We start from the raw sequence: 22224 nt of genomic DNA on the forward strand, positions 1-22224 counted from the left end.
AAAAAATGCACTGACCCATGTCACTTTACTTTTGTGTATTTCACTGTACATAAATTATATTTCAATAAAATGCATTAAAATAATAATAAAAAAAAGACTAAAAATCAAAGGTTGGAAAAAAGCTATATCAAGCAAATGGCAACCAAAAAAGAGTAGGAGTGGCAATATTAATTTCTGATAAAACTACAGAACCCACCATATGAGACAAGGAAGGGCATTATATAATGATTAAAGGATAAATTAAGCAAGAAAATATAACCATAATAAATATCTATGGACCCAATGAGAGAGCCCCAAAATATATAAATCAGACATTAAAATAGTTGAAAAGGCAAAGAAATGATTCCACAGTCATAGTGGAAGACTTAATACACTACTTTCAATGAAAGACAGAACTGGAAAGTAACTCAACAAAGATGCAGAAGAGCTAAACAATACAATCCACCAACTTGATCTTAAGAGACATCTACAGAGCACTTCACCCAACAACAGCACAATATACATTCTTTTCCACTGCACATGGAACATTCTCCATGACAGACCATATGCTAGGCCATAAAGCAAGCCTTAATAAATTTAAAAACACTGAAATATTGCAAAGCATCTTCTCAGATCACAATGCTATCAAATTAGAAATCAACAATAGGAAGATCAATGGCAAAAAGAGCAAACACATGGAAATTGAACAACACCCTTCTGAATAAAGACTGGGTAAGAGAAGAAATAAAATGTGAAATTCAAAAACTCTTTGAATCAAACGAGAATGAAAACACAGCATACCAAAATCTGTGGGACACAGAAAAAGCAGTGATCAGAAGCCAATTTATAGCAATAAATGCACACATCAAAAAAGATGAAAAAGCCAAAACCAACACTTTAAACCAACATCTCCAACAATTAGAGAAAGAACAGTAAGAAAAGCCTACACTCACTAGAAGAAAGGAAATAATGAAGATCGGAGCAGAAATCAATAAAACAGAAAATAAAAAGACAATAGAAAAAATCAACAAGACTAGAAGTTGGTATTTTGAAAAGATTAATGAAGTTGACAAGCCAGTGGCAAATTTAACAAAGGAAGAGAGGGAGAGAATACAAATCACACGAATAAACAAAATGGGCGAAATCACAACAGAACCAACTGAGATAAAAAGGATAATATAAGGATACTACGAAGAACTGTACTCCAACAAATGTAAAAATCTGGAGGAAATGGACAGATTTCTATAAACCATGTGGTGGTTAAGTTTGTGTGTCAACTTGACTGGGCCTGGTTTAGTGGGTGGGCAGCTGGATGTAGTATTCACCACGATGACATTGGGAATCATCAACTCCATGGTGGAATCTACTGTGAGCAGCTGAGTGGCTGCCTTTGGGTATATGGTCTGTTTCCCACATATAAGACACAGCTTTGTGAATGGTCTCTAGCTTATGGCATGCTTGAACCCAGCATGTAGCTGTGTCGTTGTTCAGCAGCCTGCCATGCTCTGCCAACCTTGGGACTTTCAATGGACTTAAATTAATGGCCTGCCGTGTGGTTCAGTAACATTGGGACTGTCCCTTTTTACTCGTCTACCTTGGGTTTGTTATTCTCAGCAGCCAGCAGCTGAGTGAAGAAAAGCTTCTAGATCCAGTGGGCCAGGAGCAGGAGGCAGAGCTGAACTCCACGGATGAGAGGCTTTCACCCAGACCCTAGAGCATGGCACTTTGAACTTGGACTTCTAGCCTCCCAAACTGTAAAAGAATAAACTCCTATTTTTTCAAACCATCCCATTTGTGGTATACTCTTCTCAGAGTGGTACTAGGTTACCAGAACACACCATTTACCTAAACTGACAAAGACTGATGTGGGGAAGTTGAACAGATCCATAACAAAAGAAGAAATTGAAAAGGTCATCAAAAAATTACCAAAAAAAAAAAAGTCCTGGCCCAGACGGTTTTATCAGAGAATTCTACCAAACATTCAGAGTAGAACTGATGCCAATCCTAATCAAATTATTCCAAAACATACAAAAGGATGGGATCCTCCCTAATTCATTTTATGAAGCAAGCATAATCTTGATACCAAAACGAGGCAAAGACATCACTAAAAAAGAAAACTACAGACCAACATCCCTCATGAATATAGATGCAAAAATTTTCAACAATATCCTAGCCAACAGACTCCAACAACATATAAAAAAAAATTAATTCATTATGACCAAGTGGGGTTCATAGTCGGTATGCAAGGATGGTTCAACATTAGAAAAACAATCAACACCATCCACCACATAAATAAAGCAAAGGAAAAGAGCCACATAATCACATCAATCAATGCAGAAAAGGCATCTGATAAAATCCAACATCCATTCCTGATCAAAACTCTCAGCAAACTACGAATACAAGGGACATTCCTCCACATAATGCAGGGAATATATACAAAACCAACAGCCAACGTTACTCTCAAAGGAAAGAGATTGAAACCATTCGCCTTGTAAACAGGAATCAGACAAGGATGCCCTCTAAGACCACTTCTATTTAACACTGTATTGGACGTCTAACCAGGGTGGTAAAGCAAGAAAGGGAATTCAAAGGCATCTAAATCAGTAAGGAAGAAGTCAAACTATCCCAATTTGCTGGGGATATGATCCTATGTACAGAAAACCCAAGAGACTCAGCAAGAACACTACTGGAACTAATTGAGAGATTTCAGCATCATGGCAGGATGCAAGATCAACATCCAAAAATCAGTTGGATTCCTCTACACCAGCAAAGAAATTGCTGAAAAAGAAATAAAGAAATCAGTATCATTTAGTATGTTGTTGTTGTTACATGCCATTGAGTCAGACCTGACTCACAGCAACCCCTCCTTGGGTTTCTGAGGCAGTATCTCTATGGAAGCAGACTGCCCAACCTTCCTTCTGAGAAGTGGCTGGTGGGTTTGAACCACCAGCCTTCTGGTTAGCAGTCAAGTGCCTTAGGCACTATGTTACCAGAGCTCCCAATTTACTTACAGGTAAAAATTTTCAAATGCTTACTGTATAACCAAAACCAAAATGGGTGGGGGGGACCCACATGCTGTATACTGATAATCACAGCTTTTACTAAATACTTAAATACTTTCTATACGAAGAAAACCAGAGACTTGCAAAGCAATTAGACCAAAGGACTAATGGACCACATGAACCACAGCCACATGAGCCTCAGACTAGAAGTAGATGGTGCCTGGCTACCACAACCAACTACTCTGGGATCACACAGAGGGTCCCAGACAAAGTAGAAAAAAAGTGTAGAAGAAAAAATCAAATTTACTAAAAAGACCAGACTTACTGGTCTGGTAGAGACTGGAGGAATCCCAAGACTATAAATAAACAAACTTGTTGCCATTGAGTTAATCCTGACTCACAGTGACCCTACAGGGTAGAACAGAACCAAACCATAAGGTTTCCAAGGTTGTGATCTTTATGGAAGTAGAATGTCACATCTTTCTCACATGGAGTGGCTGATGGGTTCAAACCACTAAACTTTCAGCTAGCAGTCAAGACCTTAACCCCTGTACCACCAGCGTTCTAGGTACTATTATACTACAATAACCATCACCCAGATTAAGAAATAAAATACTACCATCTATATCTATAAAAAGCTCCATGTATCCTTCTTAATCATGTTCCCACTCTAGAAGTAATCACTATTTTGATTTACAGAATAAAACTATAGACAAGCAAGGAAGTGACTATCACGTCTCTTTGCATCCCTAAACAATAGTTTAGTTGTGCCTTTATGTTTTCTTTGTGATCTGCTTTTTCACTCAACTTTGTAAGATTCATCCATGTTGATGCGAATAACTGTTGTCCATTTCTATTGTATGAATAAACAATTTATTAATATTCCTACTGATGGTCTTTCAGTTGTTTCCAGTTTGGGGCTACTATAAAAAATATGGCTGTGAACTTCTTGTACAGATGTCCTGGGACATGCTGCAAAAGTTTCTCAAGGGAATACACCTAGGAGAAGAATACTGGGTAATACTATGCTGCTTTTCAAAGTGGTCATGCCAATTTATAATCCCAACAGTATGAGACTTGCTGTTGTTCCATATACTAGCCAACACTTCATAATATTGTAACTCTTTTTTTTCAGTTCTAAGATATTTTCCTACATGTTAACACCTAAGAGATTAGCATGCATCTTACAGTCATCAGTGGCCAGGCAGCAGCCATAAGGAAGTTGTCACTGCCTGTGTATGTATATCAGAACTTGAAAATGAGCGTCAGTGGCTTGGAAAAAATTCCTGAGACAACAGAAAAGCATCCTTTTGAGAAATGCACCATCACCAATGTTCTTGATGGCAAAAAAAGATGATACTATGTGGAAAATCACAGATATCAATGATGCAGAATGAAAAGACTTTTTCTTTTTTCAACATCCAAATTCAAAATATCGGTACTGATGTATTAACCTCTCAACAATAGTTATTTCTTCCACAAGAAGAACAATATTTTATTTCATCCCATAAACGAGCACCACTTAGAAACTGGAAAGGCAGAGAAAAAAAAATTTCCCATTGAGGAATAAATAGGATGTAGTAGAGACCAAGTTAGGTGAATGGTCTTCTAAAGTATACACTTAGTTAAAGGACTATATTTTTATTAGAAATTTAAATTCATAACTAAAACATTAAAAATGAAGAATGATTCTTTACAGAATGAAGAAAAACATCCAAGCACCTAAGTTTAAACTGAAAAATACAATTTGGTCTGGCACATAGCTTATTATGTAAATTCTTGGTTTTAGATGTAAGAAATCACCATTACCACCTTAGAGAAGCAAAACATTTTCATATGTGTAAGACTAATCTACTGAAGATGGTTCAACTACAGTAACTTCAAGTAAGTACTGTAAGATATCTGAAAGTAAAAATTGAATCTGACTTAAAGGATATATATTAATATCAAGCAAACTGTGCCTGTCCTCAATTAATGGTATATTTTAATTAACAAATACACTTAATCCCAAGTTAACAGGATCTTAAAATTAGTATTAGTCTATTATATTAACAGTATTTTGAAAAACAAGAAAGAGTAGCCAAAGTCAGGCTCTGGTGTCACCTTGGCTACCAAGGAAAACACATATTCAGAGGTATCCATAGCTCACCTTGTTACGACATTCCTTCAACAAGCCTTCCACAAACTTCCAGTTGGTTTGGGCGATCACTGATGGGGAAAGGTTGGACAGCTTGGGCTGGCGGATGGTGCTGCCCATATTCCTGGCTTCCTGGATGTACTTCTACAGCAAAGGGTGGGGTGGGGTGGGGTGGGGTGGGGGAATCAAAAAATCAAAGACCTTTTGTGTCCATGCACACAAGCCACGGGTAACAGGCACTGATGGATGCCTGTAGAGGGCGCTATTACCCCACAATTTCTTAGTCTCTCCTGGGCTCAGATAGTTGGAAAGCAAAAAGAATTTATAATGTAACTCCTGTATCAAAGAGAAAAGTGAGGTGATATAATAAATTCTGTTTTCTCTGATGTAAAGCACCCCATTAAGTACCATAATTACTTTAACCTAGTGACACAAGGCAAAAAACATGGTTGCACCATGTACATAGCTCAGTGTGCAAACCCATTCAAACTACTGAGAAAATCATTTTTCTCCACCATGCTAGGAGAAATTTAAACCCCTCTGCCCATATCAAAGATATACACTATTTCCATCATAAAGACTAATCTTGCTAAACTAAGGCCTGGAAAATAAGATGATGATGTGGTTGTTGTTATGTGCCGTCGAGTTGGACCCAACTCTCAGTGATCCCTCCCTGGGTTTCCGAGGTGGTATCACTACAGAAGTAGATTGCCCAACCTTCCTTCTGAGGAGTGGTTGGTGGGTTTGAACCGCCAGCCTTCTGGTTAGCAGTCAAGTGCCTTAGGCACTACGCTATCACACTTAAAAGAACAACTGCCTTTCCCTGCTTTTCTACGATATGCTGGCAATTCAGTATCCCAAGTTTACATGTAACATTTTTACTTCAGACTTTTCCCTTCCCCCATATTCATTCCAGTAGCACAATTCTATCTAGTCTACCTTGTGGTCTCTCAATCTGCCCTTACTACCAGCTCCCATGGTTAGGCTTCAATTACTATCACCTAAACCGGTAGAAGCTCTGGTAGTAACAGTGGTTGAAGCATTCAGGTTCTAATCAAACGGCTGGCAGTTTGAACCCACCAGTGGCTCCACAGGCAAAAGATGAGGCAGTCTGCTTCCATAAAGACTTACAACTTTGGAAACACTATGGGGTAATTCTACTCTGTCCTACAAGGTCACTATGAGTCAGAATCCACTCAATGGCAGTGGGTTTGGGGTTGTTTTTTTTTTTTTTGACCACTGCTACCTGCATCTTACGGGAGCTCTGGTAGCATAGTGCCTAAGGCACTTGACTGCTAACCAGAAGGCTGCTGGTTCAAACCCACCAGCCACTCCTCGGAAGGAAGGCTGGGCAATCTACTTCCATGGTGATACTGTCTATGGTCAGTCACTATGAGTCGGGTCCAACTCGATGGCACATAACCACCACCACCTACATCTTAACTAGATAGTGGCTTCCAGTATTTCCTTCCTCCAAAATATTCTGACCACAGCCTCCTTTATACAAGAACCACCAGGTTTTTAATCCTGACATTTTCTCTACTTGGGATGCTGTTCTCTTAAACAATCTTATCATTACTCAAGGTGTACATGAGTGCTAGCTCCTCCAAACAGTCTTGTTTTTTTTTTTTTTTACTTTAAATATATTTTGTTTAATCTGATATATAAAGTATCATTTAAACATGTCATTAATATAAAAATTATTAATGTGACATTTTATATTCCTTTTTCATAACAATTCTTTGAAATCTGGTGCGTATTTCACACTGACAGCACATCTCCATTCAGACGGGCCATGTTTTGAGTGCAAAGGAGCCATATGTGACTAGTGACTACCGTACTGGATAGTGCAGTTGTAGAAGATTCCACTCTTTCTGACTTGATGCCTCTTATCTGTGGTCTCATAATATAGATCACCAAAGTAGGAGAAAAGTGTCCAAAGCAAGAATGACAGGATTCTGAGTGAAGCCTGCAGGTTTGCCAGGAATGAAATGTGTGGCACTGGGGCATATGGCCTAGTCACTATTGACTTCAGCTGCTCATCCACTATCTGGGATAACTACTCCACTTCACCCCAACTCTTTTCTTAACTCATGGTGACCCCATGTGATGGAATAGAACGACTCCATGGGGTTTTCTTAGCTATAATCTTTACAGAAGCAGGTCACCAGGACTTTCTTCCATGGTGCCTTTGTGTGGGTTCAAACTGCCAATCTTTAGGTTAACAGTCCAGTGCAAACCATTTGTGCCACACAAGGACCTCTCCTTTAAGTCACAGTTAGAAATAAAATGGTGGCATGGCTGCATTGATGTGAATAACACATTAAGAAAGATCTTGGGCATTGGCCCTCAGGCTATGTGTTGTCAATGTGGGAGAGGAAGGAAGGGTTTTCAACAGTCCTGAGGGTAAAGTAAATGAAGCCTTTTGTTTCCTGAAAATTACAGCAACTTGATGGCAAACTGTCTTGTTTGATGATTACGCCAGGTAGAAGTGACCTCTCCTTATTCAAATCAGTGATCAAACATTCCCTTGCCTCTCTATGGCCCTTTCAAAAGACTTCTACTGAGGTTATCTGTGTACCTTACTTTACTCTCTTAATAAACTTGAATTCGATAAGGACAAGGCTCTCTTTATCCTTACATTTGTCATCTTCATATCTCAAAGTGCTTAGTACCTGACTATGACCAAGAAAAACACTCCATAAACACTGCTGAAAGAAGCAATATGGAGAGGAGATAAAAGATTTATTAAAATAACATCAATACCCAACACTCCATATGCTACCCTCAAAAAAATCTCTAAGCACAATTATATCCTATAAATCAGCAGTTAAAAATCCATAAGCATACCTAGCAATTTTAATTTATTCCTTTAAAAAATAGCCAAGGCAAAATATTTAGTTTCCCATTCAGAGATGTGCCTGCCACATATGGAAACAATATGCTTTACTGGATTTCATCTGTATAAAACATAACTTGCAGGATCTTTTCTCAAAGAGAAGTTCCTGAAATAGGTTTGTGAAGGTGAGTCCCATTTTTAAAACTTCTCTGCAATTAAGTAAGGTAGATTTTCCAACTTGAAGTTTATATCTAGGAATTTTACTACAAACAAGTTATAGCAGAGCTGAGCAACTCAGCTTACAAACAATGAGGATTCAGGAAGTAAATATAAGAATCTTCAACCCCCAAGCACTTGATAATATTCCCCCTCCCCCTCCAAGGAATGAATGATTATCATGAGGGAGTAAGGAAAGGGCAGGGAAAGGCTCTCTTCTAAGCACTGACTTTTCATTCTTGAATGGGGCTGCAAATAGGGCCTGGCTCAGGAGATGACCTAAATGGTTAGGGAACACCAGCCCCTTGCAAAATATCCTAAATCTTGGATTTGTCTTAACCTAAGCCCTGGTATCAAGCTTCAAGAACTAGCCTTACTTATCATCCTGCTTTATGGGAGAGGTCATTGCTGGGATACTTGAATCAGAACAGAGGCCAATTAAATGGGAAAGAGAAGGGGAGTGTAACTTGATAATAGGGTCATTCTTTGTCATTATTGAGTCGTCTTACCTCTCTCTGGTCATTGTCTAAACGCAGGTGTTCTGTGTGCTGCTTTTGCCGATCCTTCCGCCGCCACTGGGCTGGGGCATTTCTTTTTGTCCACCTGACAGAATCAAAGCAAGCAATTAAGAGCCTTCTACCAAGAAGTAAGCTCAATTAACCAAAGGAAGGTTGAAGTCTAGGGGCCAATGCTGGACAAAGACAATACCAAGAAGTCACCAGACATAACTCAAGACCATGAGGAGGAGTAGCTTACAGATCAGTGATTGGACAAGAGAGAGAGAATTAGCCAGAGAACAAAGACATAAGTCTTTGAAACATATACAAAATCTTCACATGCAAATCCAGAAATCTCCAAATGCAACTAAAGGATAGCAGCCCTGTTATCTACTTTTAGCTGATGCTACAATTATTTCAACCACCACTGGTTGAAGGCACAATGCTAGATAGGTGCTATAAGGTATTCATTCAGTTGTGAGATGATTTTAGCCCACCTGTAGCCTGGATTTTTGCAGGTCCTGGCCATATGGAAAGGAGTCCTGATTGCACAGTGGTTTAAAAAGGTTGGCTGCAAACCAAATGGTTGGCAATTTGAACCTACCAACCACTCCATGGGAGGAAGACGTGGCAGCCTGCTTCTGTAAAGATTGAAAACCCTGTAGGACAGTTCTACTCTGTACTATAGGGTCACTATGAGTTGCAACTGACTGGCAGTGGGTTTGGTTTGGTTTGGATTTGGACATGTGGAGCTATTCCAATATGCACAATGAAGACAGAAGCTGACAGATATTCTGTCACCTAACTATTTAGGTTGTTAACTTGTCTGAACAAGTTAACAAGCTAAATAGTTTAAGCCTTCTCCATATTTGCTTATCACTGTGACTAGGGAGCTGGATCAAGGAATCCTGGGGGCTGACTCACTTGTTGCTGACTGGCCCAGTAGAAAGCACGTCAGATTGCAGCTTAGGAAAGAAGCCTGGCTCATACTTCCCTTGTCCAATCTTCATGTCAAGTAAATGAGGGTGAACTGCAGTATGGTCAATTTTTGCCAGACGCAGCTCAATTGCTTTCTCTGGATGAGAATAAGAAAAACAAGTCACACATTTCTTAAAAATCTGGCTATTCTTTTGCTTCCAGCCAAGAGGAAATAAAAAGACTGGTTTACTCTCTGCCTGAAACAATGAGGAAAAAAAACAGACAAAATATATGAAACAATGGCTTTCAAAATTTTGGATATCAGTACAGATGGATGGGTGGACAGGTTAAATAATTAGGTATATGTATGCAGGGGGGAGTGTGCCCATGACCATGTATAGGGTTGACAGACAATGTTTCTACAAGTGTATGTGTATGTTCTGTAAGCATTTCCAGGTATATATTAGAGCTGATAAGGGACAAGACTGTAGTCACTTCCTGGCCACAGCCAGCTATCCAGAGGGAGCAAGTAGTTGAACCTGTGGGCTCGGGACCATGGTCGCAGGGGACATCGAGCTCAAATGCCACACTACACAAAAATACTGTTCCACATCCTACTTTGGCGAGTAGCGACTGGGATCTTAAACGCTTGCAAGCAGCCATCTAGATGCAACGATGGATCTCTCCTCATCCAGAGCAAAGAAGAATAAAGAAAACCAAAGATGCACGGAAAAAATTAGTCCAAGGTACTGGCAGAACATGTGATCCTCAGACTATATGACCATGAGACCATAAGAAAAGATGGTGGCCAGCTACCACTGTCAACCACTCACAGGGGGATCTATGTAAGAGATCCTGAATAGAGTGGGAGAACAATGTGGAACAAAACTCAAAATCATAAAAAAAAAAAAAAAAATTTAAACAAAAAGGGGGTGGGGACCAGATTTGCTGGTCTGATAGAGCCTGGTGAGACCCCTGAGACTATGGCCCCTAGCTGCCCTTCAGGTCTGGAATTGAATCCACTCCTGTGGCTTCCAGCCAAACAAAACACAGGCATATGAGCTGAACATTTATGTTAGGCAGATATACTCCCCGGAGAGATCAATCATAGGAGAATAGGAGGGCTGTGTATGCACAGGGAGATAGCTCAGAGGGCAGTAGTGCATGGGAGGGAAAGACATACGGAGGAGGTGGCTATGGGGAGGAAACGGGACGAGAGCTGTGTTGCGTTGTGGGAGACTGCAGTCAATGTTATGAGACAAAGTGTATGTGAACTGCTGTATGGAAGATGAATTTGCTGTATAAACTTTCACCCAAATCACAATAAAATTTTTAAAAAAGAAAAAAAAATTGGGTATCGGGGGAAAAAGACAATGACCTCTGAGAGACAGAATACAAATGAGGTAACCCCTACAACTGCCCCCAGCTAACTGCCTTGAGAGTTTTCAGACCATGGTGCATGGAGGTGAAACTCAGGTAGGGTCTGGCAGATTCCCAGGGTTAAGGATACAAAGGTAAGAAATCAAAGAGACTAAGGCAGCTAAGGGAACTCTGGTAGCATAGTGGCTAAGGCACTAGACTGCTAACCGGAAGGTTGGCAGTTCAAACCCACCAGCCACTCCTCGGAAGGAAGATGGGGCAATCTACTTCCGTAGTGATACTGCCTTGGAAACCCATAGGGGTCGCTATGAGTCGGGTCCGACTTGACAGCACATAACAACAAGGGAGCTAGAACAGAGTAGAGTACTAGAGAGGAAAGAGCTACACAGAAAGAGAACCCAGGAGATTTGCAGAGGGTTTCCCTTGAGTATTCGGCAGAGTAACTGATCAGTACAGGTATGTGTCAGAATCAACTCAAGGGCACCCACCAACAACAACAGGTAAGAAAACTACCCAAGGATAGAGAAAGAACCACCTGAAAGGTTTAGAACAACAGTACACAATGCTCACAAAGAACTGGGAAAAGCAATTGTTTGCACTTGCCAGACTGGAAAACTTCATCATTCATGGGGCACTAGGTAGAGTACACAGAACTGAGGGTCTTGCCTCAGTAGTGGAAAATAATTAATCATACACTAAAGGTCACTCTAGTCTCAATGAACAAATTTGAAAAGGAAAACCCAAAAGAATCAAATTATTTCCAAGTAACTTAACTCCAATCTAGAAAAAGATCAAAATATTTATAGGAATACAAAATTATCCAGGAGTCAAAGAAGTAAAATTCAGTGGCTTGCATCCAACTGAAGATTATCAGGCTTATTAAGAAACACGATAATATGACTTGTAATGCAAAATATTAACTGAAACCAAACCAGAACAAATGTTAAACCTAGCAAACAAGGATATTAAGAGTTGTTGTAACTGTTTTCCGTATGTTTAAAAAAATTAAATAGACATGGAAGGCATTTAAAAAAAGGCAAACTTCTAGAGGTAAAAGCTATATATCTGAGAAGGGTGGGACAGAGGTGTTAAAAAAAGGCATGATGAAGTTTTGGGAGGTGATGGATAGACTTGCTAATTCCTGATGTGGGCATATACATAGGTCAAAACTTTATATATGTGCACTTCATTTTATGTCAATTATACACACAAAGTTTTAATTTCTTCATGACTGAATTATTTTCTGCTTTGAGTTTTTTGTTGATGCTTTGTGTTTTCTGTAATGGAAGGCATGCTTAAATCAAGGGGATTTTTTTTTTTTTTTTTTTGAGGTAATATGGATTTTGATACAATTATGTGAGATATACGTATGTCCCAAGTAGACTCTGATGGTAGGATTAGTGGGGATGAGACCCATTTTCTTCAGATTCACTTAATTCTACAGGTCCCTGTCATGTAATAAAAGGAGCTCTAGTAGCATAGTGCCTAAGGCATTTGACTATTAACCAGAAAGTTAGTGGTTCAAACCCACCAGCCACTCCACAGAAGGAGGTCTGGGCGATCTACTTACATAAAGATTTACTACTTTGGAAACCCAAAGGGGGTCACTAAGAGTCAGAATCAACCTGACGGTAGTGAGTTTGGTTTTGTTTTCTTTATCACACAATGCATGTACTGCAACTGGGATAGGAGTTTCCCAAGAAACCTGAAAGGCTGAAAACACTGGTGGGCGATATATGTCCCACAGAGCACAAAAGGGTTACGTTGTTGTTGTTGTTACGTGCCGTCGCGTCTGACCCAACTCATAGCGACCCCTCCTTGGGTTTCCAAGGCAGTATCACTAGGGAAGTAGATTGCCCCATCTTCCTTCCGAGGAGTGGCTGGTGGGTTTGAACCGCAAGCCTTCTGTTAGTAGTCAAGTGCCTTAGGCATAGAGGCTGTTTTTTGTTTTTTTTTGGGGGGGGGGATGGGAAGCACTGGTAACACTCCTAGTATTTTCTAGACCCAAGTGAAAACAGTGCAAACTTTGGACCTTGCTATGTGTCCTAGGTCAAACTACCTTCTCTCTTCGGGCCTCCCTCACTTCCCCTCATCCTTACTCTCATTCAACAGACCTTATTAAATATGTAAAATGTGCCAGGCACTATTCTAGGACATAGAGATAAAATCATGAGCCAAAGAGAACATCTTTTTCTACAAAATTTGAGGGTAGGTGAAGTTAATCACTGTCAAGTTCCATTCTAATTGTAACATTTTAAGGATTTCCAAAAAGACCCCTTAAGTTATGTTTTTACCATTTTCCAATCAGACTGGTTCAAGAAGCTGAGGTGGGATGAGGGGAGGCAAATGAACTATTCCTCCAGGCTAGGGATCTGAGGCCAGTGAAAGAACTCTGCTGTAGCAGACCTGGATTGCATACCTCTGGTGCATACCTAAGGGATAAATCAATAGCAAAGATGTTCCTAAGATTCCTGAGAGTAGAGCATAAAGTTACCGAAAGGGTCTCCGTCACATTCATTTTTCTGAAACAAGCCATACAATGATGAGGGTTAGTGAACCCTTTCTTCCATATCCTAAATCCCACATTCTAAGAGGCCCATGAGACCAAATGTGCTGGCCACAATTGAGACGAGAGTATCAAACCGCTATGCTGTAGTGTCCAACAAATGGATTACAAATGCTGCTGTGGAAGATGGCAAGGCCTCAGTGACTAGACCCTCTAGTTTTGTATTCTCCAGCTATAAGTAAACTCCTCCTCTGGTGAAATAAATTTCTTTAAGTAGCATTCCGTAGTGATACTGCCTCGGAAACCCAAGGAGGGGTCGCTATGAGTCGGGACCGACTCGACGGCAAATAACAACAAATAACAACAACAACAAGTAGCATTAAGTAGCATTTTGCCTTGGTGCTTTGGAAAAACAGCTTGGGAGATTTTTCCCCACTAAGACCTGATGAGTTGTACCTTTTTGCCCTATATATCCTTGTAGAAACTATTTGGGGGACCTCACAGGTTGCTTTCTACTCCAGAGGACTGTTACTCTTGCCCAGGGAAGAAGCTTATAATGTTACTTTTATATAAGATCTGAGTTTGTCAAAATCTCATGGGCTTGTAATGCTCCCCAAATGATTGACTGGGTCACAATCTTATAAGGGATTGGCCGATTTACTATTCAAATAGTGGCTTGATAATCCACCCAACAGGACTGAGTGACTTGTGGTCCACCGAAGGGATTGGTCAGTTTGTGATCCTGCTGGGAGGGCCATGCCTTAAAATTTACAGAGTTTGCTTATATAAGCAGCCAACCTCACAAAGGTTTTTAGAGAGAGAGGGGAGGAGGGAACTTCATAAAAGAACTGTAATACAGGTCAAAGAGTAATACACTGAAGATGATGAAAAGCCTGGAAGAGGACCACCAGTAGAGTCCAAAAGGGGGCCCAGCAGCAGAGAGCAGTGAGAGGCCTAGAAGAGAGCCCAGTGGCAGGGAGCTGGCGGTAACAGTAGAAAGCTACTGCTAGGCAAGTTGCAAGAGAGCTAAGTGGCTGCTGCATGGGCTGTGAGTTGGCCAGCTAGCAGCAGAAAGGCTGACAGTGGGGAGGCGGAAAGCAGAGAGGCCTGCATGGCGAAGAGGGAGTGTGCACACCTGAGTGCCCCAGGGCTGCTTACTTGTACAACCAAGAACAGCTAAGAGACCTGCCCTTGTTGGAAGCTGTCCCTGCAGTGAAGAAGGGATGTGAGCTCCACTTCAAGCGAGCCTTCCAAACCTTGCCCATGTGCTTCCTGATCCTGATCCCAAGTTGTTCCCATTACTTCCAAGTTGATCCTGATCCTGAGCTGAATGTTACTTCTCTAACACACCAAGTGCAAGTGTTTGAATATGGTCTGAGTGGTCACTGCAATGAACTATCAAGCCCAGCAGAGAGTGCTATGGTGGACAGGCAGTGTCAGAAATGTTGGAGAGCAGAAGTATGTCTGAACTCCACCTCATAGGAACCAGCTTGGTGCAGATCCTCATTATTATCCCTCAAGAATCTAGACAATTCCTGATGCTATATGACATCTCCCTTTACTCCAGTATGTTATATACAAACATTGCCATTCTCAAGTATAAAAACAACATGAAAAAGTTGGGAAGTACTAATTTAAACCTATGGTTTAGGAGATGATTCTCTAGACCTCCAGTCTTGTCAAAATTTCCATCAATCTGTCCAGATCCACAGCCTTAGGCTGGGTTCAGGAATGTGAAGCCTGGTGAATTCCTGGAGGTAAGGATGACTCTGTTAGAGTGCTCCACTTTTATGGGCAAACTGTGCTCAAGTCTAAGTCAAGAGGATTGTCACTGCAATGAAAGGCCTGGAACAGGAGCTGAAAGGTAAAGACAGAAGGTAGAGAACAAAAGGCCTATGAGGGCAAGACTTTGTCCAAACTGTTACCAGCTGTATCCTTGTTTTTGTTGTTAGATGCCATCAAGTCAATTCTCTTTAAAATCTTGGAAAATTCATTTATTTGACAAATTGTTGACCATGTACCACATGTTGGGCATATAGTAGATATTTATAATATTTGGTAAATGAATGGACAAAATACACAAAAAAGGTACAGCAAGGACAATGAACACCCCACAAGGAAGTGAATCTGCTGCTCAGTCTGACACCTCAAGCTGAGACTATTCTCTAGTTAAGCTAATCTACATGGGGCTTCTGTGGACAAAAAAGCATGTTTAATCATTCATGTAGCAAACAAGTTTTAATATCTTTATGTTCTAGTCACAATACTAGAGACTCAGGGTAAGAAAATGAGCAAATATAGTCCTTGTCTTTTTAATTATTTCCTGATAATGATAGCTCAAAAGAACAGACGTTATAGAGGAACACAAGAACAAAGCACTATAGGAGCACAGAGAAGGAATCAACTGACTCAGTCTACAGGGCATCAGAGAAGGTTTCACAAAGGACGAGACATACCAGCTGGGCTTTTATGGCAAATATTATTAATTGCTTATTCATAACTCATTCACTCCTTCTTTCTATTACCAGTTGCCATCGAGTTTGATTCTGACTCATGGACACCCCATGAGTGTCACAGCAGAACTGTACTTCATACGGTCTTCAATGGCTGATTTTTCTGAAGTAGATCAGGTCTTCCTTGCAAGGTATTTCTGGGTGGACATGAACCTCCAATGTTTCAGTCAGCAGCTGAGTGTGTTAACCATTTGTACTACCCAGGTGTTGCTGTTAGGTGCCATCAAATCTACTCCAACTCATAGCAACCCTACATACAACAGAATGAAACACTGTCTGGTCTTGCACATCCTCAAAATCTTTGCAGTGCTTGAGCCCACCAATGCAGCCACTATGTCAATTCATCTCACTGAGAGTCTTCCCCTTTTTCACTGACCCTCTACTTTATCATGACCTCTTTCTCCAGGGACAGCTCCCTTCTGACCACATGACCCAGGCACAACCCTCCCCAGTATCACTGCAGGTCTCATTATATTCAGTTTAATAATCACTTTCACAGCCTCTCTTGCACTTAAGTGCAGCCACATGCCATGGTTCCGGCTTATGAAAGTTGCTGGGAATTTCTGGGAAAGCTTTTGCTTCCCTGATAAAAAGGGAAAAGATACAGCTGGCATCAACCTTACATACTTCTAACCTTGAATGTGAACATAAAGCCTTTTGCAACAATGAGGCAACAGGCGTGAGGATAAAAGCCCACATGCTAAGGATAGTTGAGTCAAAAAATACAATCTCATTTCCTGATTGTACTGTTGAGCTGTTGAGCCAACATCAGTATCCACCAATTCTGTACTTCTTGCTATTCTGAGAAAAATAAATCCTTATTTGTTCAACCTACTGTTGATTAGGTTCTCTATTATTTACAGCAGGATCCATTCCTACCTAACAGTCTTGAAAAATGAGAAGTTTGTCAGGCAAAAAGGCAGAGAACATTTCAAGCAATGGGAACAAATTATAGAAAGGCAGAACAGAGAAAAGCTGGCATGTTTAGGAACAGGAACACGTTAATGACAAAATCCAAGCCAGTTGAGTATACAGCTCCAAGGAGGACTTACCTGCGTCATCCACAGTGGTACACTTCTGGTACATGGACGTGCGAAGAGTAGGTGTCCGAACATTCAACAGTCTGATCTTGTCTACTCGGGAATCAAACACCCGAAGCACAGGGTCTTTGTCATCATCATCATGGCACATGATTTTATTGTCAATGAAAGAAGCAAACATCTGGGTCTCCAGGAATCTTGAGAGGAAGGGCAGGTAGGGCTCAGGCTGATCTGATAGAAAAGATGCCTAGTGGGACCAACAGGAAACAGTCATCAACAGGGAACAAGGAAGATTATAACCAGCAAGGGCAACATGCCCAAGGGTCCAGTAGGTTAATTCTCCTCTGAAGTTTCCTAGCTCCAGAAAAATTCCATCATCTTTTTTTTTTAAACACTCACGCAATGTCAGTTTTCCTTAAACTTTGGCACACTAGCTGAAATTTACCCAGGTAACTTAACCCAGTTAACACAACCATTCAACCATCCCAGAATTCTAATCTTCAATCTCCATGTGCATCTTTGTCTCAAGAGAGAGCTCTATGGCCACTAATAGCAAAATTCAACAAGACAGAAAACAAGAAATCTTGGTGAGGATCTGGAGAGACTGAGACTCTCATACACTGCCGATGGGACTGTAAAATGATACAACCACTGTGGAAAGCAGTGTGACAACTCCTTAAAAAGCTGGAATTAGAAATACCATTTGATCCAGCAATCCCATTACTAGGTATATATCCTAAAAAAGTGAGGGTCAGGACAAGAACAGAAATATGCACATGCATGTTCATCACAGCACTATTCACAATAGCAAAAAGATGGAAACAACCTAGGTGTCCATCAACAGAAGAATGGATAACGAAACTATGCTACATAAACACAATGGAATGCTATGTAGCACTAAAGAATAATGTAGAGTCTGCAAAACACCACAGAACATGGATGAACTTGGAGGATAATAGGCTGAGTGAAATAAATCAATCACAGAAGGACAAACACTGAATTAGCTCATTATTGTAAAAAGTCAGAGAAAGGTTTATATCTGGAAGGAAACATTCTTTGTTGGTTACCAGGGGTGAGAGGGTAGGGAGGGAACACTGCAAAAATACAGAAAAAGAGAGAGAGCTCTATAGCTAAAGATAAACCTACTGATAGTAATAAACATAACATCTGTTCTAATGCAACAAGATTTTATCAACATAGAAGGATCATCAATTTGTTTCTAGCATGTTAATATTATGAAAGAAAAATTCATTTTCAATTACATCTTCAAGACAGTTCTGGCATATTCTCTTTCCCAACCTGCTCCCCAATAGAATTTACACTCACTTTATCAAAGTTTTGCATCTGCTCCCTATTGGTAAACCAGGATTCCTTATCCTGGCTGGGTTGAATGACAAACACCTCATAATCTGCAAACATCTGAGTGAAACGGTTTGCAAAGACTTCCCGGATCTGAATGTTTAGCTGATAAATCCTAAATTCTTCCTCATCACATTGTACTTTGAGATCTTTATTGCTGCTGGGGTCTTCTCGCACTTCCAGCTATAAAAAGGAAACAACAGATGCAAACATGTAAGCTTTTGCTTTTACCTCAAAGAAATGCAATTCATCTGGTTTTTTCCCAGTGGTCATTTACTAAGGAGCCCTGGTGGCGCAGTTGTTAAGTGCTGAGCTGGTAACCAAAAGGGAGGCTGTTCAAACCCACCAGCTGCTCCGTGGGAGAAAGATGAGGCAGTCTGCTTCTGTAAAGATTTTACAGCCTTGGGAATCCTATGGGTAGTTATACTCTGTCCTATAGGGTTGCTATGAGTCAGAACTGACTCAACACCAATGGGTCTGTTTTGGGTTTTGGTGATCATTTACTAATCAGCAATGGAGGGAATATGCAAAAGGGGAAAACGATAAAAGGGATTCTGACATGCAGAAGAGATAAATGAAGGCCCTCTACTTGAAGGTATCCATCAAGTCAATCAAAGTGGAGATAAGAGCTTGTGGGCAGAGGGAGATGCAGCTCTAGAGGAGAAGGTGCTAATAATCTCAAGAGTCTGGAGAAAAGAAGGGACACTAGGAAGTCAGTGAGAAAATGACAGTGCAAAGCAACAAGGTCAGACCCTTGTTCCCTCTTCATCTCTTTGATTTTCTCACTCTATCACTTTCTTTATCTTTCTCCCTAAAGATTTTCCTTACTGTGCCTTTTTAAACTATTTAATCTCCCTAAATATTTCTCTGCTCCTCTTCAACTGACCATAATCTTTTTTTAATATCTACTGTACTAATTAAATAAAGCAGAAAAAATTAAATGTTTCACACTTTACTGAAGGAAAAAAAAAAAAGTCCAACAAAATGATTACATTAGCCCATTTTGTTTATATGTAATTTACAAAAGTAATTTCACAGTGGGAAAGAGGTGGATGAAGAAGAGATGGGCACACAAGTACTGAAAGCTGATAGTTCCAACAAAATTGGATCAGGAAATGGAAAGCTAAGTACATCTCTGGGAAGAGCACAGGGCTAGAATTCAAGAGGACCAGATTCTACCTTCACCTCAGCCACTTACTAGCATTTAACATAGGCAAAATATTTATAAACTCTCCAAGCCTCAGTTTCTTGAGCTAAAAATCAGAGATGATAATACCTGCTCTGTCTGCCTTGGGTTGCTGTGAAGCTTACAGGGCAATGGATCTGAAAGAGCTCTGAACACAAGGATTACTACCATCATCCCTCCAAGTCCCTCTGTTGTAGTGTTCACATAGCATGATGAGCCTTCCTAGATGTCCAACTGAAGAGCTACCCAGAGTTAGATTCAAGTAGCATTTACTAGGATAATGTCTGCCAGAGCTGAATCCAGAGTGTCCCATACAGAGCATTCTTTCACTGTTTACAAATATGCCTTGTCCTAAACTGGATGTTTCTCACCCCATACTTTATTTCACCATGACAACACCTGAGAACAGAACAAACTTGTCACAGACTCATACACAACACCTTACCTTTTCTAGGCTCACTCCAGTCCTTTTGACCAAAGCTTGCAGTCGGGCGATAGTTTCATTCTCCTTGAGGAGTTCATAGGATTGCAAAGGGGAACTAGCAATGTTCCCATTCCTCTTATCAGAGACAAGCTCAGAGGCCCGGAGCCTCTTCAGCTTGGAGGCACTCTCACTGCAATGAAGATTCCCTTCAGGGGGAATGCCAAATGCCATGAGGATCTCAGAGACTTCCTGGACAAACTCCAACTTATTGGGAAACTGAGGCAAGTCCTCTGGCAGTTCAACGAAATGGTTGTCAATGTCTACAAAGCAGAGATTAGCCTGTAAATCAAAACAGGATAAGGAGTATGAACTCAGAGTACTTAGGAAGAAGTTTTAGAAAGGATAATGAAGAGAGAGAAGGAAAAACACTTGAAATGGGCAGACATGAAGATTATATAATGACACACATCTTAAGCATCTAGCACAGAAGTCTCACATACAATAAATGCTCATTAAATGTCTGACAAATTCTTGAATTCTAGAAGTAGTGAAAAGAACACTACAAGTGAGTCGAGTGTAGGTTCCAGACCTGACTCGGTCACAATCTCCCTATATGACCCTGAGCGTACTATTGTTCCTTTCTGAGCCTCAAGCTTGATTTCTAAGATTTGGTGGCTGGGCTTGATGATTTCTATGCTCCCTTCTGGCTTTAAGCTTGCTTCTGAATGGATGTAGAGAAAGAGAACACTCACTCACACTGCTGGCAGTGTAGGTAATCTGGATTGACAAGTAACAACCTGGTAATACCTATTAGCCCTACTTTACAGACAAAAATGATGCAAAAGGGTTATGTAACATGTCCAAAGTCATACAGCTCATTAGTGGCAAAGCTGGGATTTGAACTCAGCCTGACTGTGTCACAGTCATATTCTTAAACTCTTAACCATCCATTCTTCTCTTCCTTAGGGGTCTTGCACATTTCTTTTAACTTAAATACTTTGTAGTTCCTGTCCCAGTTGGAATTTTCTCACACCTATAAATTAGAAAAGCCTTTTATTTTTATATCTTTATCTTATAACCAACTGTCATTTCCTTTATTGTAGTGTGTTTATTAATGGGGATAACCTATGTCCTAAATTCATTTTAAGGATAACAAAACTAAACATCGTAATTTTGCTCAGTGCCTGGCACAGAGTAAGTATACAATGTTAACACTGTTATTATCATTATAGAATACAAAACTTGAACAAATGGAGAGATATACACTATTACTATATAGGAAAATTCTATATTAAAAAGTGCTAATTACCGCAAAATTTGTAAATTTAATATAAATTTTTTTAAAATCCCAACTTTTTTTTTTTTTTTCCTGAGAGTGGTACCTGAAACTGATTCTGAATCTTGCATAGAACAATAAAAGAAAGAAACAGCCAAGAAAACTGAGGGGAGACTTAACCTTACTGGATTCTAAAATAAACATAAAACCACCACCTAATTGAAAAGAACAGTCTTGAATGTATCCACGAATTATTCAATAAATGTTTGGGGGACAAATGACTGTTTAGGAATGTTAGAATTCTTATATAGTATCACATTCAAAAAATAATTTTACAATTAAAATTGAAATAAATTTGAGACAAAGATTTGAACATAAAAAATAAAGCCACTTTATGTTTTAAAAAGGGTCCTTATCTTTTACAGCTACTGCTGCTGTTGTTGTTAGGTGCCACTGAGTTGGCTCTGACTCATAGTGACTCTGTATACAACAGTGACCCTGTATACAACAAAATGAAACACTGCCTCATCCTACACCATTCTCACGATCCCTGCTATACTTGAGCCCATCATTGCAGGCACTGTGTCAAGCCATCTTGCTAAGGGTCTTTCCCTTTTTGTTGACTCATTACTTTACCAAGCATGATGTCCTTCTCCAGGAATAGTCCCTGCTGACATGACCACAGTAGGTGAGACAAAGTCTGGCCATTCTCACTTCCAAGAAGAATTCCGGCTACACTTCTTCCAGGGCAGATTTGTTCATTCTTTTAGCTGTCCATGGTACTTTCAGTATTCTTCGCCAACACCACAACTCAAAAGCATCAACTCTTCTTTGGTTTACCTTATTCAATGTCCAGTTTTCACATGCACATGAAGCGACTGAAAATACCACGGCATGGGTTAGGCACACCTTAGTCTTCAAAGTGACATCTTTGCTTCTTAACACTTTAAAG

The 22224-nt window shown here is 40.2% G+C and overlaps 1 protein-coding gene across 1 annotated transcript in view; it reads right to left on the reverse strand.

Moving 5' to 3' along the window:
- The window catches only part of DENND5A (DENN domain containing 5A), a 105076-nt gene that overhangs the window by 21925 nt on the left and 60927 nt on the right, over positions 1 to 22224 (reverse strand). The window contains exons 7-12 of the mRNA XM_007954994.2: positions 20018 to 20335; positions 18354 to 18569; positions 17040 to 17274; positions 9595 to 9745; positions 8683 to 8776; positions 5131 to 5262 (exon numbers count right to left, since the gene is read on the reverse strand). Coding sequence (XP_007953185.2) covers positions 5131 to 5262; positions 8683 to 8776; positions 9595 to 9745; positions 17040 to 17274; positions 18354 to 18569; positions 20018 to 20335 — 1146 coding nt within the window. The remainder of the gene's footprint in view (positions 1 to 5130; positions 5263 to 8682; positions 8777 to 9594; positions 9746 to 17039; positions 17275 to 18353; positions 18570 to 20017; positions 20336 to 22224) is intronic.

The sequence above is a fragment of the Orycteropus afer genome, unplaced genomic scaffold, assembly GCF_000298275.1.
Source record: "Orycteropus afer afer isolate SDZICR_OR568_19922 unplaced genomic scaffold, OryAfe1.0 scaffold00014, whole genome shotgun sequence".
NCBI classification, from domain to species: Eukaryota; Metazoa; Chordata; class Mammalia; order Tubulidentata; family Orycteropodidae; genus Orycteropus; species Orycteropus afer.